Here is a 16,357-nt window from a genome sequence, read left to right as displayed (position 1 = left end):
GTCCGTTTTACATCCATTATGTTACACAATCTCTAAGTGAAACAAAATATTCAATGAGGAAAGATGTAATGTTGAAAAGGAAAGACCTTTCTAAATTAAAGACTGAGAAGAAGACTTAAACATTGAGTTGTACAGTTTTATTATATTACAATTTTTTCAATTTTTAAAACAAAAATTTAATCCACTGATATTGGATATCTATATTTGTTGGTAATTTCTATATTTTTACATTTATATTACCTTTGCCAACAGTCAGTTAATGTTTGTTAATTCAGTTATTTGTTTATAATTTAATAATATAATTTAACTTCTCAAAATATCAATTTTTCATACTGTACATCATAATGTTGTGACCAGTGTTATTGTAGTATAATTGATATTCTTTGATTTTTGTTAATATTTTGAATTCGATTTTATTTTTATACTGTTTTCATTTTAATTTTAGTTAGTTTTAGTAATTTTGTTGTATGTTTTTTTCTTTTTTATTAGTTTCTTTAATAATTTTATTAATTATTAATTACTTTAATTTTATTAATTTCTTTTTTAGTTTTTTTAAACTAAACAAAAATGAAACCTGTTCTCTTGCAACTAGCTGAAGTTTCTTTTTATTTCAGATAATGTTGATATTTGTAATACATTTTTATAAATGGTTTTAGTTAACGATAATAACCCTAGTTGTGACCCCCAAAATTACATTTTTATTATTTTGGTTTTTGATTTATATATAAATTATCAATAAATAATTATTTTAAATTATTAAATAATAATAATAATAATTATTATTATATGTATAAATAATAAATAATTATTATTTATTTATTTAATTGTGGCAAATGTTTTTATTATTATTATTGATTTATTCAGAATTAGTTTTAATAGTATATTTTCATCTCTGCCATAAGAAGAAACTAATTATCATTAATTTGTTGTAATTCTAGTTGTTTTTTTTCTGTTTTTTTTTTTTTTTTTTGCAAAAACATTTTTTTTTTGCCATTTTTTATTTATTATTTAAATAAATATGTATATATTTTTTATTATGTTTTAGTTTTTAGTACTTAAATTAGTAAATTAGAACTTAAATTAAATGAAAATGAGACATGTTGCTTTGGCAAGTTTCTTTTTATATTTTATTTTGGATAATGTTTATTTTATTTTTAAGCAATGAAACAGTTTTGTAGTGTTAGTTAACGAAAATAACCCTGATTGTGACCCAAAATTACATTTTAAGCATTTTTTTAAGATTTATATATAAATAATAATAATTATTATTATATAAATTATTGGCATCATTATTAATTAATTAATTAATTAATTAATTAATTCTGAGTTAGTATTCATTATTTAATAGTATAGAATTTTCCTCTACCATTATTGGTAATCAGGCCTAAGAAGAAAATAATTATCATTAATTTTTTGTATTTATTAATTAATAATTATTGAAATTTCACCATTGGTGTTTTTGTAAGAGATTTAAAACATTTCTTCTAATAAATTATTATCAATATCTTCTTTTCCAATTTATTTTGGACACTTTTCCCTGGGTTGCGAAATGTAAATGCCATTCTTCTCCCATATTTAGTTTATCTTGGCTGTCTGTTGTGTAGTTTTGCCTGGCACTGAGGATGTGGGTGTGGTATACGGTGAAATGTCAGAGGTTAAGCTGTTCGTAATGTTTCCTCGCGTCTTTGAAGTCGACCGCGGGGAGGCTTTCACTCCCGTTCAGAGGCTTGTGCTCAATCCACATGAGACAGATACATTATCAGAGCTAAGCAGGCCCGCAAAGGTACGTTCATTACAAACAGATGCCAGTCCCGATGTAAATGACCTCACTGGGAATGTTTGTCCCACCCATGTGAATGAAATACAGGAAGCTGCAACAGGATGCCATGTCTGCGCACAATCACTGACACTGATAAGAGAGAATAAACCGCTGGAGGGTGTAAGAGAGAATGCGTGACGAGACATGTGAAGGTTACAGCAGGCGTGTGCATGTGTGAAGGTACTGTTAAAGAGTCAGATCACCCAAAAATTAACATTATATCACCACTGCCCTCTGATAAAGCTGCTGCTTGACCTTTGACTTGAAGGTTTACTCTGGGAGTGGAGATGGAGAGATAGTACAGGGGAACTGCTGCCTCTGATCTCTCCTAACGCTCAAGGATGTGAGTTTGCCATTTTTGGGAGACGGGCGTGATGGGTGTGTGTGCGTCCAGTTCCTCTCATATTGTTAAAGCTTCCTGGGGCTGCCTAGTTGGAAGAAACGGTGATGTAAAACCCCAAGAACGGGGAGAAAAGGAACAGGGCCGAGGAAGGAAGTGGCCCTCTGTCTTTCATGAGCGCACATGCACTGACAGAAGCGACACATGAGTCAGCAGAAGGAACAGGATCTCAGTAGGTCATTGTCAGAAAGGAACCACTTGAAAGCAGCCCAACGACAATGATTTCACATCCATCACGTGAATCCTCAAACGTCAGCAAAGTTTCAGTGAATCTATACTGATATTGCGCACACATTTTTAAAGACCGAACCTTGGCACAATACAGGGAGTGCAGAATTATTAGGCAAGTTGATTTTCTGATCATATTTTTTTCCCAAGCACATTTTACCAATTCCAATCCACATCAATCTTAATAACTACTATTAATATTGTTTTTAATCATTTATAAGTGATATATAATTGTTCATGAAGGCTGAAAATGAAAAATGCCTTATATTCAGGTGTGCAGAATTATTAGGCAAGTTTTCTTTTACAGGCAAAATGAGCCAAAAAAGAGATTTAACTCAGACTGAAAAGTCAAAAATTATTAAATACTCATGAGAAGGACGCAATACTAATGCAATACTAGAAATTGCAAAGTTAAAGCATGACCAAGGGACAGCAAAATGCTCATTGGGTCAGCGGGGTCAGACAAAAACAGGTGGAAAAGAAAAGACACACGTTAACTGCAAAATAATTAAGAATTAAGTGTGAAACCATCAGGAACCCTTTAGTCTCCAGCGCCACCATTTTCCAGAGCTGCAACCTACCTGGAGTCTCCAGAAGTGCAAGGTGTCAGGATCTCAGAGACTTAGGTTAGCTAAAGAATCCTAAAAAATGACCTGCACTTGATAAGAATCACAAGCTGAAGTGTTATAAAATACATGAAGACTGGGTTTTAATAGGGCTTATAGACAGACAGCATGAGAATGACTCCTGATGGACCAGCACCACATCCTCTTGTACCACTGTTTGAAGAATTTATCTTCCAGAATCTGGCAGTAAGGTGTTTGAGTTCATTTTTAGTCCATCTCTTATCCTGAAATGTCTGTCTTGCAGAGATGGACTAAAAATGATCTTCCAAAACTTACTGCCAGATTCTGGAAGATATAGCTTGATGTATAGATGTAGCTTTCCTGATGGTTTCACACATAATTCTTAATTATTTTGCAGTTAACATGTGTCTTTTCTTTTCCACCTGTTTTTGTCTGACCCCGCTGACCCAATGAGCATTTTGCTGTCCCTTGGTCATGCTTTAACTTTGCAATTTCTAGTATTGCATTAGTATTGCGTCCTTCTCATGAGTATTTAATAATTTTTGACTTTTCAGTCTGAGTTAAATCTCTTTTTTGGCTCATTTTGCCTGTAAAAGAAAACTTGCCTAATAATTCTGCACACCTGAATATAAGGCATTTTTCATTTCCAGCCTTCATGAACAATTATATATCACTTATAAATGACTGGTTTTTGTTGTATTGTTTTGAATTTATCTCTAAGACTATGTTGTAGTGTGTGTGTTTTTGAGGGTGTGTGTGTGATGTCTGAGGGCAAAGTTTGGTTTTTCACCTAGATTTAATGGTTTTGACCTGAAAATAGGAAGTTTGGGGAATTGGGTGAGAAGTTATGGATTTGTGTTTTGAGAAAAGGAGGCATAATTTCAAGAAATGTGTTTAAGCAATCGAGAAAAAGTGTAATATTAAAATTAATAAAATCTTATGAGAAAACACTTATTAGATTATTATATTATTACATTAAGATCATAGAAACAGCTGCTTTGTCAAACTATACAGAGCCAGATACACACACACACACACACACACACACACACACAGATTTGTTTTTGTGAATTCTGGGGACATTCCATAGGCGTAATGGTTTTTATACTGTACAAACTGTATTTTCTACACCCCTAAACCTACCCATCACAGGAAACTGTGCACATTTTTACTTTCTGAAAAAAACTCCTTCTGTATGATTTATAAGCCTTTTGAAAAATGGGACATGGGGTAATGTCATCATAAGTCACCCTCTCCTTGTAATACCTATGTCATACCCATGTCATTATACACATTTGTGTCCTGATATGTCACAAAAATGCGCACACACACACACACACACACACACACACACACACACACACACACACACACATATATATATATATATATATATATATATATATATATATATATATACACACACACACACATATACTATAGTATTATAATATTATGATAGTGTCGTGGTACCATAGTGTCAAGTTAAAAAACATGGTAATTTTATGGCTTTTTGCAAGTGGGCCCTTACAAAAGGTTTTATACAATAGATAGATAGATAGATAGATAGATAGATAGATAGATAGATAGATAGATAGATAGATAGATAGATAGATAGATAGATAGGCTACATGTCCAACATTATATTATAGTATTTACCATTATAGAATTACCATTTATTTTCTTTTAAATTAATTTTAAATTAATTAATTTAATTTTTTTATTGGTTTATTATTGTATGCACAATTTAGTGATGTTTAATATTTGCATTTGAACAAAAGTGCGTTTTAACAAAACTGTATGATGTTAACGTTTATTCAATAAAAAAACGTTCTTTTGGAACTGCATTGTACACGTTATACTCATTTGCATAAAGGAAAACACGCCCCCCAGTGAGTTGGTAATAAACCCCGCCCATGCAACGAATCAATGAAACTTTTGAAAGCGGCGCTTTGAAGTAGTTTCGCCGCTGCAGTGATAAAAGCGTCTCAGATGAAGAATGTGACAAGATTCTCAGCAGACTCCGCGCGACATTACATGCAACATCTGAACCCTTTACAAACACTCGCGAAAGTCTCTCTAGGAGGCAACAGGCGACGTGGAAACAGCAATGATTTACATCGCAACCACAGGATGGAGTTATTTATCTGGGAATGACTGTTATTTTTAATGTCAAAGGTGAGTTTTTTCCATGAAAAGACTGTTTTGTTTTCATTAGAGTTGCTCTGTGGATGATGTGAACAGGCTGATGTTGGTTTTTGATTGTTTTAAACACTTACACTAGAAAAAAGTTCCATGGTACTTCATTGATATATGTATGTACTATGGTACTACCACGATATTCTTGGAAATAGTAGCATGAATTTCAGTACCATGGTATATTGCAGAGCACCATAGTATTAGTCTACATTTTATTGATGAGATGTTGCACTTTAATAGCGCAAGGGATTTAATTGACTCTCAGTTATGTTTTATTTAAACATCAACTAATAAAGTCTCTTTATTATAGACAAAAAATAGACATAAATGAGTTCTGTCAACACAGAAGAGGTATAAGATTACAATTACACTTTAAAAAATGTTGGGTTAAAAACAACCCAAGGTTGGCTGAAAATGGACAAACCCAGTGATTAGGTTGTTTTAACCCAGCGGTTGGGTTAAATGTTTGCTCAATGTGCTGGGTAGTTTTATTTAACCCAAATATTGTTTAAAAATGACTATATGGCTGGCTTAAAATGAACCCAAAATAGGTTGGAAATTAAAAATCAGACACATAATTACCAGAGACAACAATACCTGAACATTTATTAATAAGCAATTTAATAAATGTTTATTATTTAATTATTATGTTTAATATTAATAAATGTTAATTTCCAACACATTTTTGGTTCATTTTAAGCAAGCAATACAGCAATTTTTACACAATAGTTGAGTTAAATAAAACTAAACAGCAGGTTAGGCAAACAATTAACCCAAGCACTGGGTTTGTCCATATTCAACCCAACTTGGGTTGTTTTTAACCCAGCATTTTTTTTAGAGTGTAGGTATTTCTTATGGGTCAGTAAAATCAACGTATGATCAGGCCATTCTGCTTTAAACTGAAATATCATCATGTGTCTTTCTATGAATTATATGAGTGTTGAGTAAAAGTGTTGCTTAAAACAATGTTACATAAAAATACACTATAAAATGCTGGGTTAAAAACAACCCAAGTTGGGTTGAAAACGGACAAACCCAGCGGTTGGGTTAAATGTTTGCCAAACGTGCTGGGTAGTTTTATTTAACCCAACTTTTGTTTAAAAATTACTGTAATTATAATTATAATTAAAATTTTTTTGCTTAAAATGAACCCAAAATATGTTGGGGTTCAAAAATTGCTTATTAATAAATGATTCATTTGATTTATGAATAATTTGATTATTATTATTGTTGCCTCTAGTAATTATGTGTCTGATTTTTAATTTCCAACCTATTTTGGGTTCATTTTAAGCCAGACATATAGTCATTTTTAAACAATAGTTGAGTTAAATTAAACTACCCAGCACATTTGGCAAACATTTAACCCAACCGCTGGGTTAAAACAACTCTATCACTGGGTTTGTCCATTTTCAACCCAATTTGGGTTGTTTTTAACCCAGCATTTTTATTTAACATTTCCTTCATAACTCACAGACTACTTTAGGTAAAAGAAATGTATGTATTTGCTAAATTAATATAATAAATTACAAATAAATGTTCACATAAAATATAACATGGATATCTAATATTTAATTAGGAAGTAAGAATATAATTTTAACAGTGGCAACAGCTGTAACACTTGGATTTTTATTATATAATTGTATACTATTATCCAACTTTATTTCAAATAAAAACTCACTTCAAAGTTAAAATATCATTGATTTATAACTGACGAAATTTACTGTGTTACAATTGTCCGATTATATTTGTTGCATTCCCCTATGGAAAAACGAGTGTCTTCTCGTTTCCCTTTTGAATAAACTCTGATATCAGAAAAGATTTTTATTGACTCAAAATTCTGATCATAATGAGAAATGTGACTTTATTTCAGCAGGAGTGAAGGCCCTTATCGTGAATGACTGAAGTCATGGCGTCCCGGATCCTACTTAATTGGAGAATCTGGTTGTTGGTTCCTCTGGCTCTGGATCATCTCACTCATGCTGAAGATCTGAAGCCCACCAGATGGCCTCTTTACCCTCAGAAGCCGTTGGTTCTCGTCTGGAACGCCCCGACAGAAGACTGCAGGACTCGCCACAAAGTCCATTTCCAGTTTAATCAGTTTCAGATCGTGGCGTCTCCTAACGAGGGCTTCACCAAGCAGAACCTCACCATCTTCTACAAAGACCGCCTGGGCTTGTATCCACACTTTGAGCACGGTATCGCCATCAATGGTGGACTACCGCAGATCGCCAGTCTCACGCACCACAGAGAGAAGATGCCAGAGGGAATCGAGAAGTACATTCGCGACCCGTCCGCACGAGGTCTGGCCGTCATCGATTGGGAGGAGTGGCGTCCGCTGTGGATACGTAATTGGGAAACCAAAAACATATACAAGAGCCATTCGATTCGCTTAGTGACCCAGAAAAATCCGAAATGGAATTCTTCCCAGATAAACAGAGTGGCCCAGCAGGAGTTTGAGATGTCCAGCCGCATATTCATGCTAGAGACGTTGCGGCTGGCCAAAAGCTTGCGTCCCAACCAGCTGTGGGGCTTCTACCTCTTTCCTGACTGCTACAACCACGACTATCGCAACAGCCTGGATCACTACACGGGCCGCTGCCCGGATGTTGAGGTGGCCCGGAACGACCAGCTGAAGTGGCTGTGGACTGAAAGCACAGCCCTGTTTCCTTCAATATACATGAGCTCTGTGTTGCGTTCAACATCCTTCGGGCGCCAGTTTGTCCGAAACCGGGTGAAAGAGGGAATGAGATTGGCATCAGTGGGAGAGGGACTGGCACGTCCTGTTTTCGTCTACAGCCGCCCTACTTATGCCAAAGAGCTGGAATTGCTGACAGAGGTTAGTTTGTACAAATGAACTCGATTTGCATTGTCAAAAAAACTTTCAGCTTATTGGGTTTGCTAGATTGACCCTTCACTAACCCTGCGCCGACAGACGGCAACAGGCGCTTCGTCTGGTTTTGTCAGAGTGTGATACCCCTGTTGGAGTCTGTTAGCATCTGTTTGTTAGCAGCTTGTTTTCGCCGATTAAACATGCTGAATCAGCATTCGAATTTTTGAGAAGTGACATGCTGTAATGTGGTGACTATCTGTGTTGGTCTGCGTCTGTCGACGCAGAGTAAATTGGCCTCTATAGAACTTTCCTTAGGAATTAACTGAAGCAGTGTGATTTTCTGCAAAATTGCAGAACAAATGACCAGAAGTGTGATATTATTGACAGAAGGATATTATTCTTATATAGGCTGGAATTAAGTGTTGCATTGCAAAGCATTTTCATTAGGTAATTTTCTTCGGAGAAATTGTCCCCCTGAAAAATGAAAAGGAAAAAGTCCCCCTGTAGTCAATAATTTTATCCCTTAAAGCTCATCTTTGATCACCAAAATGACACATTTAAACGTTTTTTCCTGTGAAAAAAATTTCTTCATGTCTTAAAATATCTTGAATGTAACTCTACACCCTTGCCTCATTTAATATACACGGATCAATGAATATGCAAATTAGCCCCGCCTCCACTCGCTCAGGCCAGCTCAGAGATCCACTCGGTCAACTTACTGAGGTAAACGCTGCACAATGGTACAGCTATTTACAACATCAGACACATAACGGTAATTAATTTTGCTTAGTCTTTTGCTTGACTATGTTATCAAACAGCTAATAATGTGTTGCTAATGTTACACAAACCATGTTCTCGTTCACGAGTCAGACAGCTGCTTTCTCTCAATCAGTATCCTTAGAAACGCTTTGAACAACTCAGAATGTCAGTGGAGAAAGGCATATAGTTCATCATAACATAGTAATATACATCATACACCCGCCATATTGCTAAATCTACCCGATTTGTCACATCAACAGAAAAATATACTGGGATAATCTGGCTTCTCTCGAAACTCCCCTGCTAGTTCAGTGTTAATGATATGCTAAAGCATATTAAAAACACCACATATAAACAACATTAAAAACTTGACTTGATTGATGATGATGATGACTGGACTTTCCAAGCAAAACTTTCCATTTGCTTTTCATTTAATCTCATTACTAAATTAACTGATTTTGGAAACGGTGTGATTTTCTGAAAAATTGCAGGACAATCAAAAGTGGTAAAATAGTTATTCCTACTTAGGCTGGAATTAACTTTTTACTATGGCTTTAATAATCTGAAACAATATGCAAATGAATTAACATTAAATTTGCACTTTTACATTTATAAATGCATTTACAATATTTATTTACATTTACAATATTTTCTTTCATTTGTTTAAAGGGGGCTTGAACTGATGCTCTCATTTGGCAATGGCAGAGTTTTATTTATTTAAATTTGTAAAAGTGCATGGGAACATTTTACCATAGTATGGAATAATTTTTGTGAAAGTCTATTTAAACCTATCCAAAGACACAGATTTAAAGCAAAAGCAACAGTTGCTAAGGTAGCAGTGCTCAGTAACATTTGCAAACAGCCAGTTAAAGTTATGTAAAGTCACTACAACTAACCTCTGACATGTAACAGAATGTGCGGAAATGAAGGTTGACCTTAAAGGACAAAATATTCCATTCAACTGCCAGTGACACTCCATTCTGTTTGTTCAGTTGCCAAAGAGACGTCTTCTGAGTGTCTGCAAATATTTCTTCTATTGTGTACATTAGTAAAGTTCACATGCCCCCGACTGTTCTCTTCCGCCTAAAGATCTTCAGGTTTAATGCACAACAAAAACATCTTTAAAACAAGATCTATTCAGATTCAAGATCTATTCAGATCTATTCAGATACAACAAGATTGTAAAGTGTGTACTTTTATTTTTGTTGTTATTATACTTTCTTCTATAGTTTAATATGCAGAGACACCTATATGATTCATCCGAAAATGTGACTCTGTGGCGCTTTCTAACATTGCTCTGTTTGTTTGAACAGTTTTAGTGAGTTTTTGGTGTTTGTGTGATTTATCACAAATCTCTTTCTTGCATAACCATAATTTCTGCTCTTTATCTCTGAATGTTTGTGTGCGCAGTGGAACAGGAAGGGTGCTGGTCATGTTTTCAGTGCCAGCACCTACCACACCATTACAGCTGATTTCCTAGATTGTTTCCAAGATACTGTTACAGAATTGTATCTATTCATTATTTGTGGCCTCAACACACAGCTTTTAAATGAGCTAAATGAATTATTTTAAAAGTGTCCAAGATCCAATCACTGATTCCCTTATTTGTGTTTGTGCAGACTGATTTGGTGTCCACCATTGGAGAAAGTGTGGCCCTGGGCGCAGCTGGTATCGTGCTCTGGGGCGATGCCACATATGCCAGCAGCAATGTAAGCATTCACACATCACATTATATCTTATTTTAATCATTAATACTAGTACTTGTGAAGTGGTTTCTATTCATAATAATAACTGTAACAAAGTTAAAGGCTCAGGGAAGGAAGAGGCGGAAACGTTCAACATGACTTTATTTACAAAATATATATAAACAACAAAACGAAAGTAAAGCGAAATGAAAACAAAAGGACAACATAAAGTCCAGGCCTGGTCCTCTCTCCTCCTTTTATCCTTCCGGAGCTCGTCCGTGTGACTCGAGACCGGTGTGGCGTGCAGGTGATGCTCATTAACGCTCGTGTCACAGGCCTCGCTCCGTTCCCACAGCTCTCGGCCCCACCCTGCGTGCCACAATGATAATTATTATTTTGCTAATGGAGCTTCTGTTGTTCATATTAACATTACATATCATATTTGTTATGGAGATGTCTAAAGCCTGATTTATACTTTCGCCTGGCTCCGCAGCGCGAGCCTCCGCTAACTGTGTTAGCTCCTTCCCAAACGGACGAGGTGTTTATACTTGACGCATTCGGACACTTCGGGCCCCCATGATCCTTTGCACAGGGAAGTTGTTTGGTGTCACAGAATGGGTACAGGAGACTCGGAGTTCTATTTTACCAATAAATGTATGTATAGTATTTTTCTATAATGCTGTAATATTTATACGAGTTAGATTTGGTACATTATTAAGGTCAAAACGACATTGTACTTCAACAAAAATACTTTACAGCTCCCTTTATCAGTCCATTCAAATGGACACAATATAGCCAACAATATGGTGTGATAAACCACAAATAAATAAAACATTAAACAAAAGGTGGAGCTTGCATAATCTCATCATTCATAGTGTGTTTTTTTTTTATTGGGGGGGTCAAGCCTCGTTGATTGTCTCCTTAAGGTGATGCAGAAGTGCGTTCCAAAAAAGGAGTTTTATTGACCCCTACACCCTTCAAAGTGTTGAAGGGATTAGGGCATAGGGATGAGCCCTTTCGAATGGAACGCAGGGACTGCCATGCGAAATAGGTTCGCACGCACTTCCGCGGGAGTCGTGATGACATCGTTTTTTTCCGCACGCACCCAAGCAGACTTGCAGAAGCGTTGAGTATAAATCTACGGAGCCCTGCACATGACATGCAAGAAAAAAAATTTAATCGTGCACACGATTTAGCATGCTATTTTTTTCCTGCGTGTCATGTCCGGGGCTCCGTATAAATCTGGCTTCAGGCCTCTAAATCAGCGGTTCCCAACCTTGTTCCTGGAGGCCCCCCAACACTGCATATTTTGTATCTCTCCTTTGTCTGACACACCCATTTTGGGTCTTGGAGCCTCTACTGATGCGCTGATGATCTGAATTAGGTGTGTTTGATTAAGGAGACATGGAAAACATGCAGTGTTGGAGGGCCTCCAGGAATGTGGTTGGGAAACCCTGCTCTAAATGAACAACATGAGCAAAACTCTGCTGAACAACCTGTTGTAAACAATCTACTGCATGTTCTCTGTCATCTGATTGATACTTTTAGTAAAAGTAAAAGGCCTTTTATTATAACTGTCCAAATGTCCACCTTCAGCTTGTGGTTCACGGGTCTTTTTGCTGTTTTTTATAAAGTAAATGTAAGACTGATGTTTATATTGTTGGTAATATTTTAAGATGAACACTTGCTGGACTGAAGCAACTTAAGTTTACTTGATTATCCATACATAATTTTTTACTTATTTATTTATTTACTTATTTATTTATGTGAGTATCAAATATGATCATCAGGCTTTTGAGGAAGGTTTATTTGTTCATCTCTCAATCATCATTTTATTGCATTGCATTATGTTTTGCCCTCCACAATAAAATATACAAAGCTTTGATCATAAAACTAAGCATTTAAATATCTTACTAAGACGTGTCATTGGGAGATGTAGAGTGATGACTGAAATATATAAGCATTTTATGTAAGTAGTCTGGACGGAAGAGGATTAGGGCCAAGCAATAATAAAAAAATAAAACTCTCGAGATTAAAGTTGTTAAATTTCGAGAAAAAAGTCGAAATAAAATGTTGAGAATAAACTCGTTCAATTACGAGAAAAAACTAGTTCAATTTCGAGAAAAAGGTCGAGATAAAATGTTGAGAATAAACTCATTAAATTACGAGAAAAAAAATCATTACATTTAGAGAAAAAAGTCGAGATAAAATGTTGAGAATAAACTCATTAAATTGCAAGAAAAAAGTCATTAAATTATGAGAACAAATTTGTTAAATTATGAGAAAAATTTTGTTAAAATTCGAGAAAAAAGTCAAGATAAAATGTTGAGAATTTGTTCTCATAATTTAACGACTTTTTTTCTCATAATTTATCGAATTTGTTCTCATAATCTAACGACTTTTTTCTCGTAATTTAATGACTTTATTCTCAACATTTTATATCGACTTGTTTTCTCATAATTTAACGAGTTTATTCTCAACATTTTATCTCGACTTTTTTCTTGAAATTTAATGAGTTTTTTCTCGTAATTTAATGAGTTTATTCTCAACATTTTATTTCGACTTTTTTCTCAAAATTTAACGAGTTTTTTCTCAAAATTTAACAACTTTAATCTCGAGATGGTTTTATTTTTTTATTATTGCTTGGCCCTAATCCTCTTCCATAAGTCTGTTATACTGTTATAAAGATTTAATTGATTTACATTACAAGCTATCAAAAGTTCATCTTACTTTTTGACTATATAAATAACATATGCACCAAATTGCATATTTTTGCTCCGTTTGGCCATCTAAATGAAATTATTATTTAATCTAAAGGTTCAATTTTTCTAAATATTGTTATGTCCAGCTTTAGATGGTTTAGGATTAGTGATTGAATCTAATTTAAATGTAGGGAACTTCTAACCCTAAGTATTAAGTTTGGCACATAAGTTGTTGTCGATTGTGCTACAGTCATGTATGATTTCTGTGCTGGAATTGAACAACTTTTTGTAGACGGGTGTGTTTTTACCTTTAAATGCTAGCAACCACACAGCAGCAACACAAAAATGCCTACAACACCTTAGCAACACCCTGGAAACCACCCACAACACCCTAGCAGCTGCATAATAACACATTAAAGTGCCTACAACACCTGCCTAGCAATGCCCTGCCAACCACCCATAAACATGGCAGTAAGTTTTGCATGGTACACTTTTTTTTTTTCAGAAAATGTTGAAATCTAGTTTTTACTCGACATAGTTTCTGTCTCTTTATTTTTTCTTCTTTTAGGCCAGTTGTTCCAGTATAAACCAGTTCTTGCAGGGTCCACTGGGCCGATACCTCCTCAACGTCTCCACAGCAGCCGAGCAGTGCAGTCGCTTCCTGTGCGGTTTCCATGGCCGGTGTCTGCGCAGACATCCGGACACGGACACGTATCTCCATCTTGACCCACAGACGCACACAATAGTTGGCCAGGGAAGTGACTTGCAAGTGAAGGGAGAAGTAAGCGTGGAAGAGCGGCGGCGGATGATGGAAGACTTTAAGTGCCAGTGTTATAGCGGGTTTCAGGGTGAGAGATGTGACATTGAGGACCCTCTTCAGCAGCGGGGAGACGGACATGCACTAAAAGCAATATGGATCTACCTTCTCAGTCCGTTGCTGCTTCATTTACTGACATGAACACACCTCAACTGGCACTGGTTTTCTTGCATATGAAATGTTTCGCTGCTCTGTCGCTCCAAATGCTGTTCTGAAAAGTGGATGAGCTTGAAATTGAAACAAAATTTGAAATTGAAAGTACAAACGCAGGAAACTCAAAAGTTCCTTGGAGTTTAAATAAGCACTTTTGTTTGTTGTCACACGTTACTCACAATTTGAGCCAGATGTAGGATATTGTGCAACAGGAAAATCTCATGAAAATTTATGACTGATTCATTCAGAAGACATTTTATCCCAAACTCAGATAGTTTAGTCTTGAGTTGAGTCATTGATCAAACAATTTGAACAGGTGGACATCTGTTTTTATGTGTCCGTCTGAATTTAAGACATGCGACTATAAAGATGCTGGTTATCTAACACAACAGTGTAAGGTGCAAATGTCAAATGTAGTTAAGCAAATACACAAGTATGATTTGAATAGGTGGAACTAGTGGATTTGAGCAAGCCTCAAAGGAACAGTTCATCCTGAAATGACAATTCTGTCATTATTTACTTAATATTAAAGAGCCCATATGATGCTATTTAATCTTTTCCTTTAGTGTGTAATTTATCTGTTTGTGCATGTTTAAGATCTGCAAAGTTACATAGCTCATAGTCGCCCACAAAAAGGATCTATTCTAAAAGAGAACATTGCTGCAGACCAATGCCTTGATCCAAGTCCAGATATTGCTTCCACAAACGTCTACATCACAATTTGAAATATTGTATCATGCCCACCCAAGACAACTACAGGCAAATGTAATGTTGTCGGCAGGTTTTGGCGTTCTGATGTTGGTTCGATTGATCTGCATTTTCAGAATCTGACTCTGTCTTGAACTGATACTGTGTAAATTGACGACATTATTAACCGTGTGTTTACAATAGAGTGCAACATTCAGGTTCCGGAAGTAAAAACGCCATTAATTTTTGCCATAATGATAACTTTCAAACCTTTAAAGACCACCTTACAGTGAGCTACGGGGTTGTTAATAAATGGTATTTGCTTCTGTTGAAGCCGTCAGCACACTTTTTTTTTTTTTTTAATAATTGTATTTAACAGCAGAATTCCTAGTGGAAAAACTACATTACCCATGTAAACTAGCTCTTTAGCTCCACCCACTCCCATGAAGCACTGCGAATGAGGTAATCGTTAGTCGATCTCTCTAAGCTCTCAAAATATTTCAATATTTGTGTGTGTGTGTATGTATGTATGTATATATATATATATATATATATATATATATATATATAATATGCATATTTTGCAATAAAATATTGTTTTTTTTATATATATAATCAACATGTGTACATGAGAATTTTTATATTTCTTCAACATTTTTAATTTGATTATGCTGTTTGCAATGCTTCAAGGGATTGTAGTTCTTTCCCTCACTATAGCCTTTAAGTTCACAGTCTCTTTTGTACCTTTGTGATTTTATTTCAAAAAGCTTCAAATTAAGGTTTGTAATGTTATGATTCAACTCAGCTAATTGGCTTGGTTCATGGCTTATAACTCTTTAACAAAGACTTTTTTAAATCCCTATGGAAAAAATGAATGCTTCCGGAACCGACGCTGCTGAAAATCGGGGCGGGAACTGTTGCACTCTATTGCTTTAGAAGCCTTGGAAGCTGAAGCTTGCGATTATGGTAAGGGGGGTTACATTTCAACACTCTTGAGATGTTTGGCCAATCAGAATGCACTGGGTCTACTGGCCAATCTGGGCTTTTTGGAAGGATGGGTCTTGTAGAAACTGGTGTGGTGAGAAATCGAGTCCCCCCAAGAATCAGTCTCCTTTAGGGACCCAAATGATACCATTGGTTCAACAAACTTTTAATGGGTAGTATTTTTATCACGTGATTATAATTCCTGCAAAATCATGTTATGATTTATATTGTTTAAAATGTGTTATAATGACCATTAATATCTTTTAAATTACATGGTTCATATACTGGAATATAACTGAAGCTAAGTTGTGAAATCATTTCTCTTTCTTACTGTTTTTTAGTTATACTTTATTATTTTATTATATACTTTAGTTTATGCATAGCATAAATATATCTGATTAGCCTGGTAGCTTAGCTTATATTATATTAGGTATGTTTTTTTGCTTTCAATATCTGTTTCCAGTTCATTTTATTATGCAATACATAGGCATTCATTTTATATTTCAA

General features: G+C 35.2%; 1 protein-coding gene across 2 annotated transcripts in view; it reads left to right on the top strand.

Annotated features, from left to right (window-relative positions):
- The first annotated feature begins 4,985 nt into the window (after positions 1–4,985).
- hyal2a (hyaluronidase 2a) overlaps positions 4,986–16,357 on the top strand; it is a 12,272-nt gene continuing 900 nt past the window's right edge. The window contains exons 1-4 of one of the 2 annotated variants that reach the window (XM_048199181.1): positions 4,986–5,212; positions 7,107–8,069; positions 10,442–10,531; positions 13,778–16,357. The exon at positions 13,778–16,357 is cut by the window's right edge and continues 900 nt beyond it. In XM_048199181.1, the coding sequence (XP_048055138.1) occupies positions 7,128–8,069; positions 10,442–10,531; positions 13,778–14,167 (1,422 nt within the window). In that variant the 5' untranslated portion in view covers positions 4,986–5,212; positions 7,107–7,127 and the 3' untranslated portion in view covers positions 14,168–16,357. Of the gene's footprint in view, positions 5,213–7,103; positions 8,070–10,441; positions 10,532–13,777 lie in introns of both variants that reach the window. The other variant, XM_048199180.1, reaches the window with a different exon arrangement.

This window comes from Megalobrama amblycephala, linkage group LG8, assembly GCF_018812025.1.
Source record: "Megalobrama amblycephala isolate DHTTF-2021 linkage group LG8, ASM1881202v1, whole genome shotgun sequence".
Classification (NCBI taxonomy): domain Eukaryota; kingdom Metazoa; phylum Chordata; class Actinopteri; order Cypriniformes; family Xenocyprididae; genus Megalobrama; species Megalobrama amblycephala.
The sequence above is the reverse complement of the archived record's forward strand: the minus strand, read 5'-3'. Positions and strand labels throughout refer to the sequence as shown.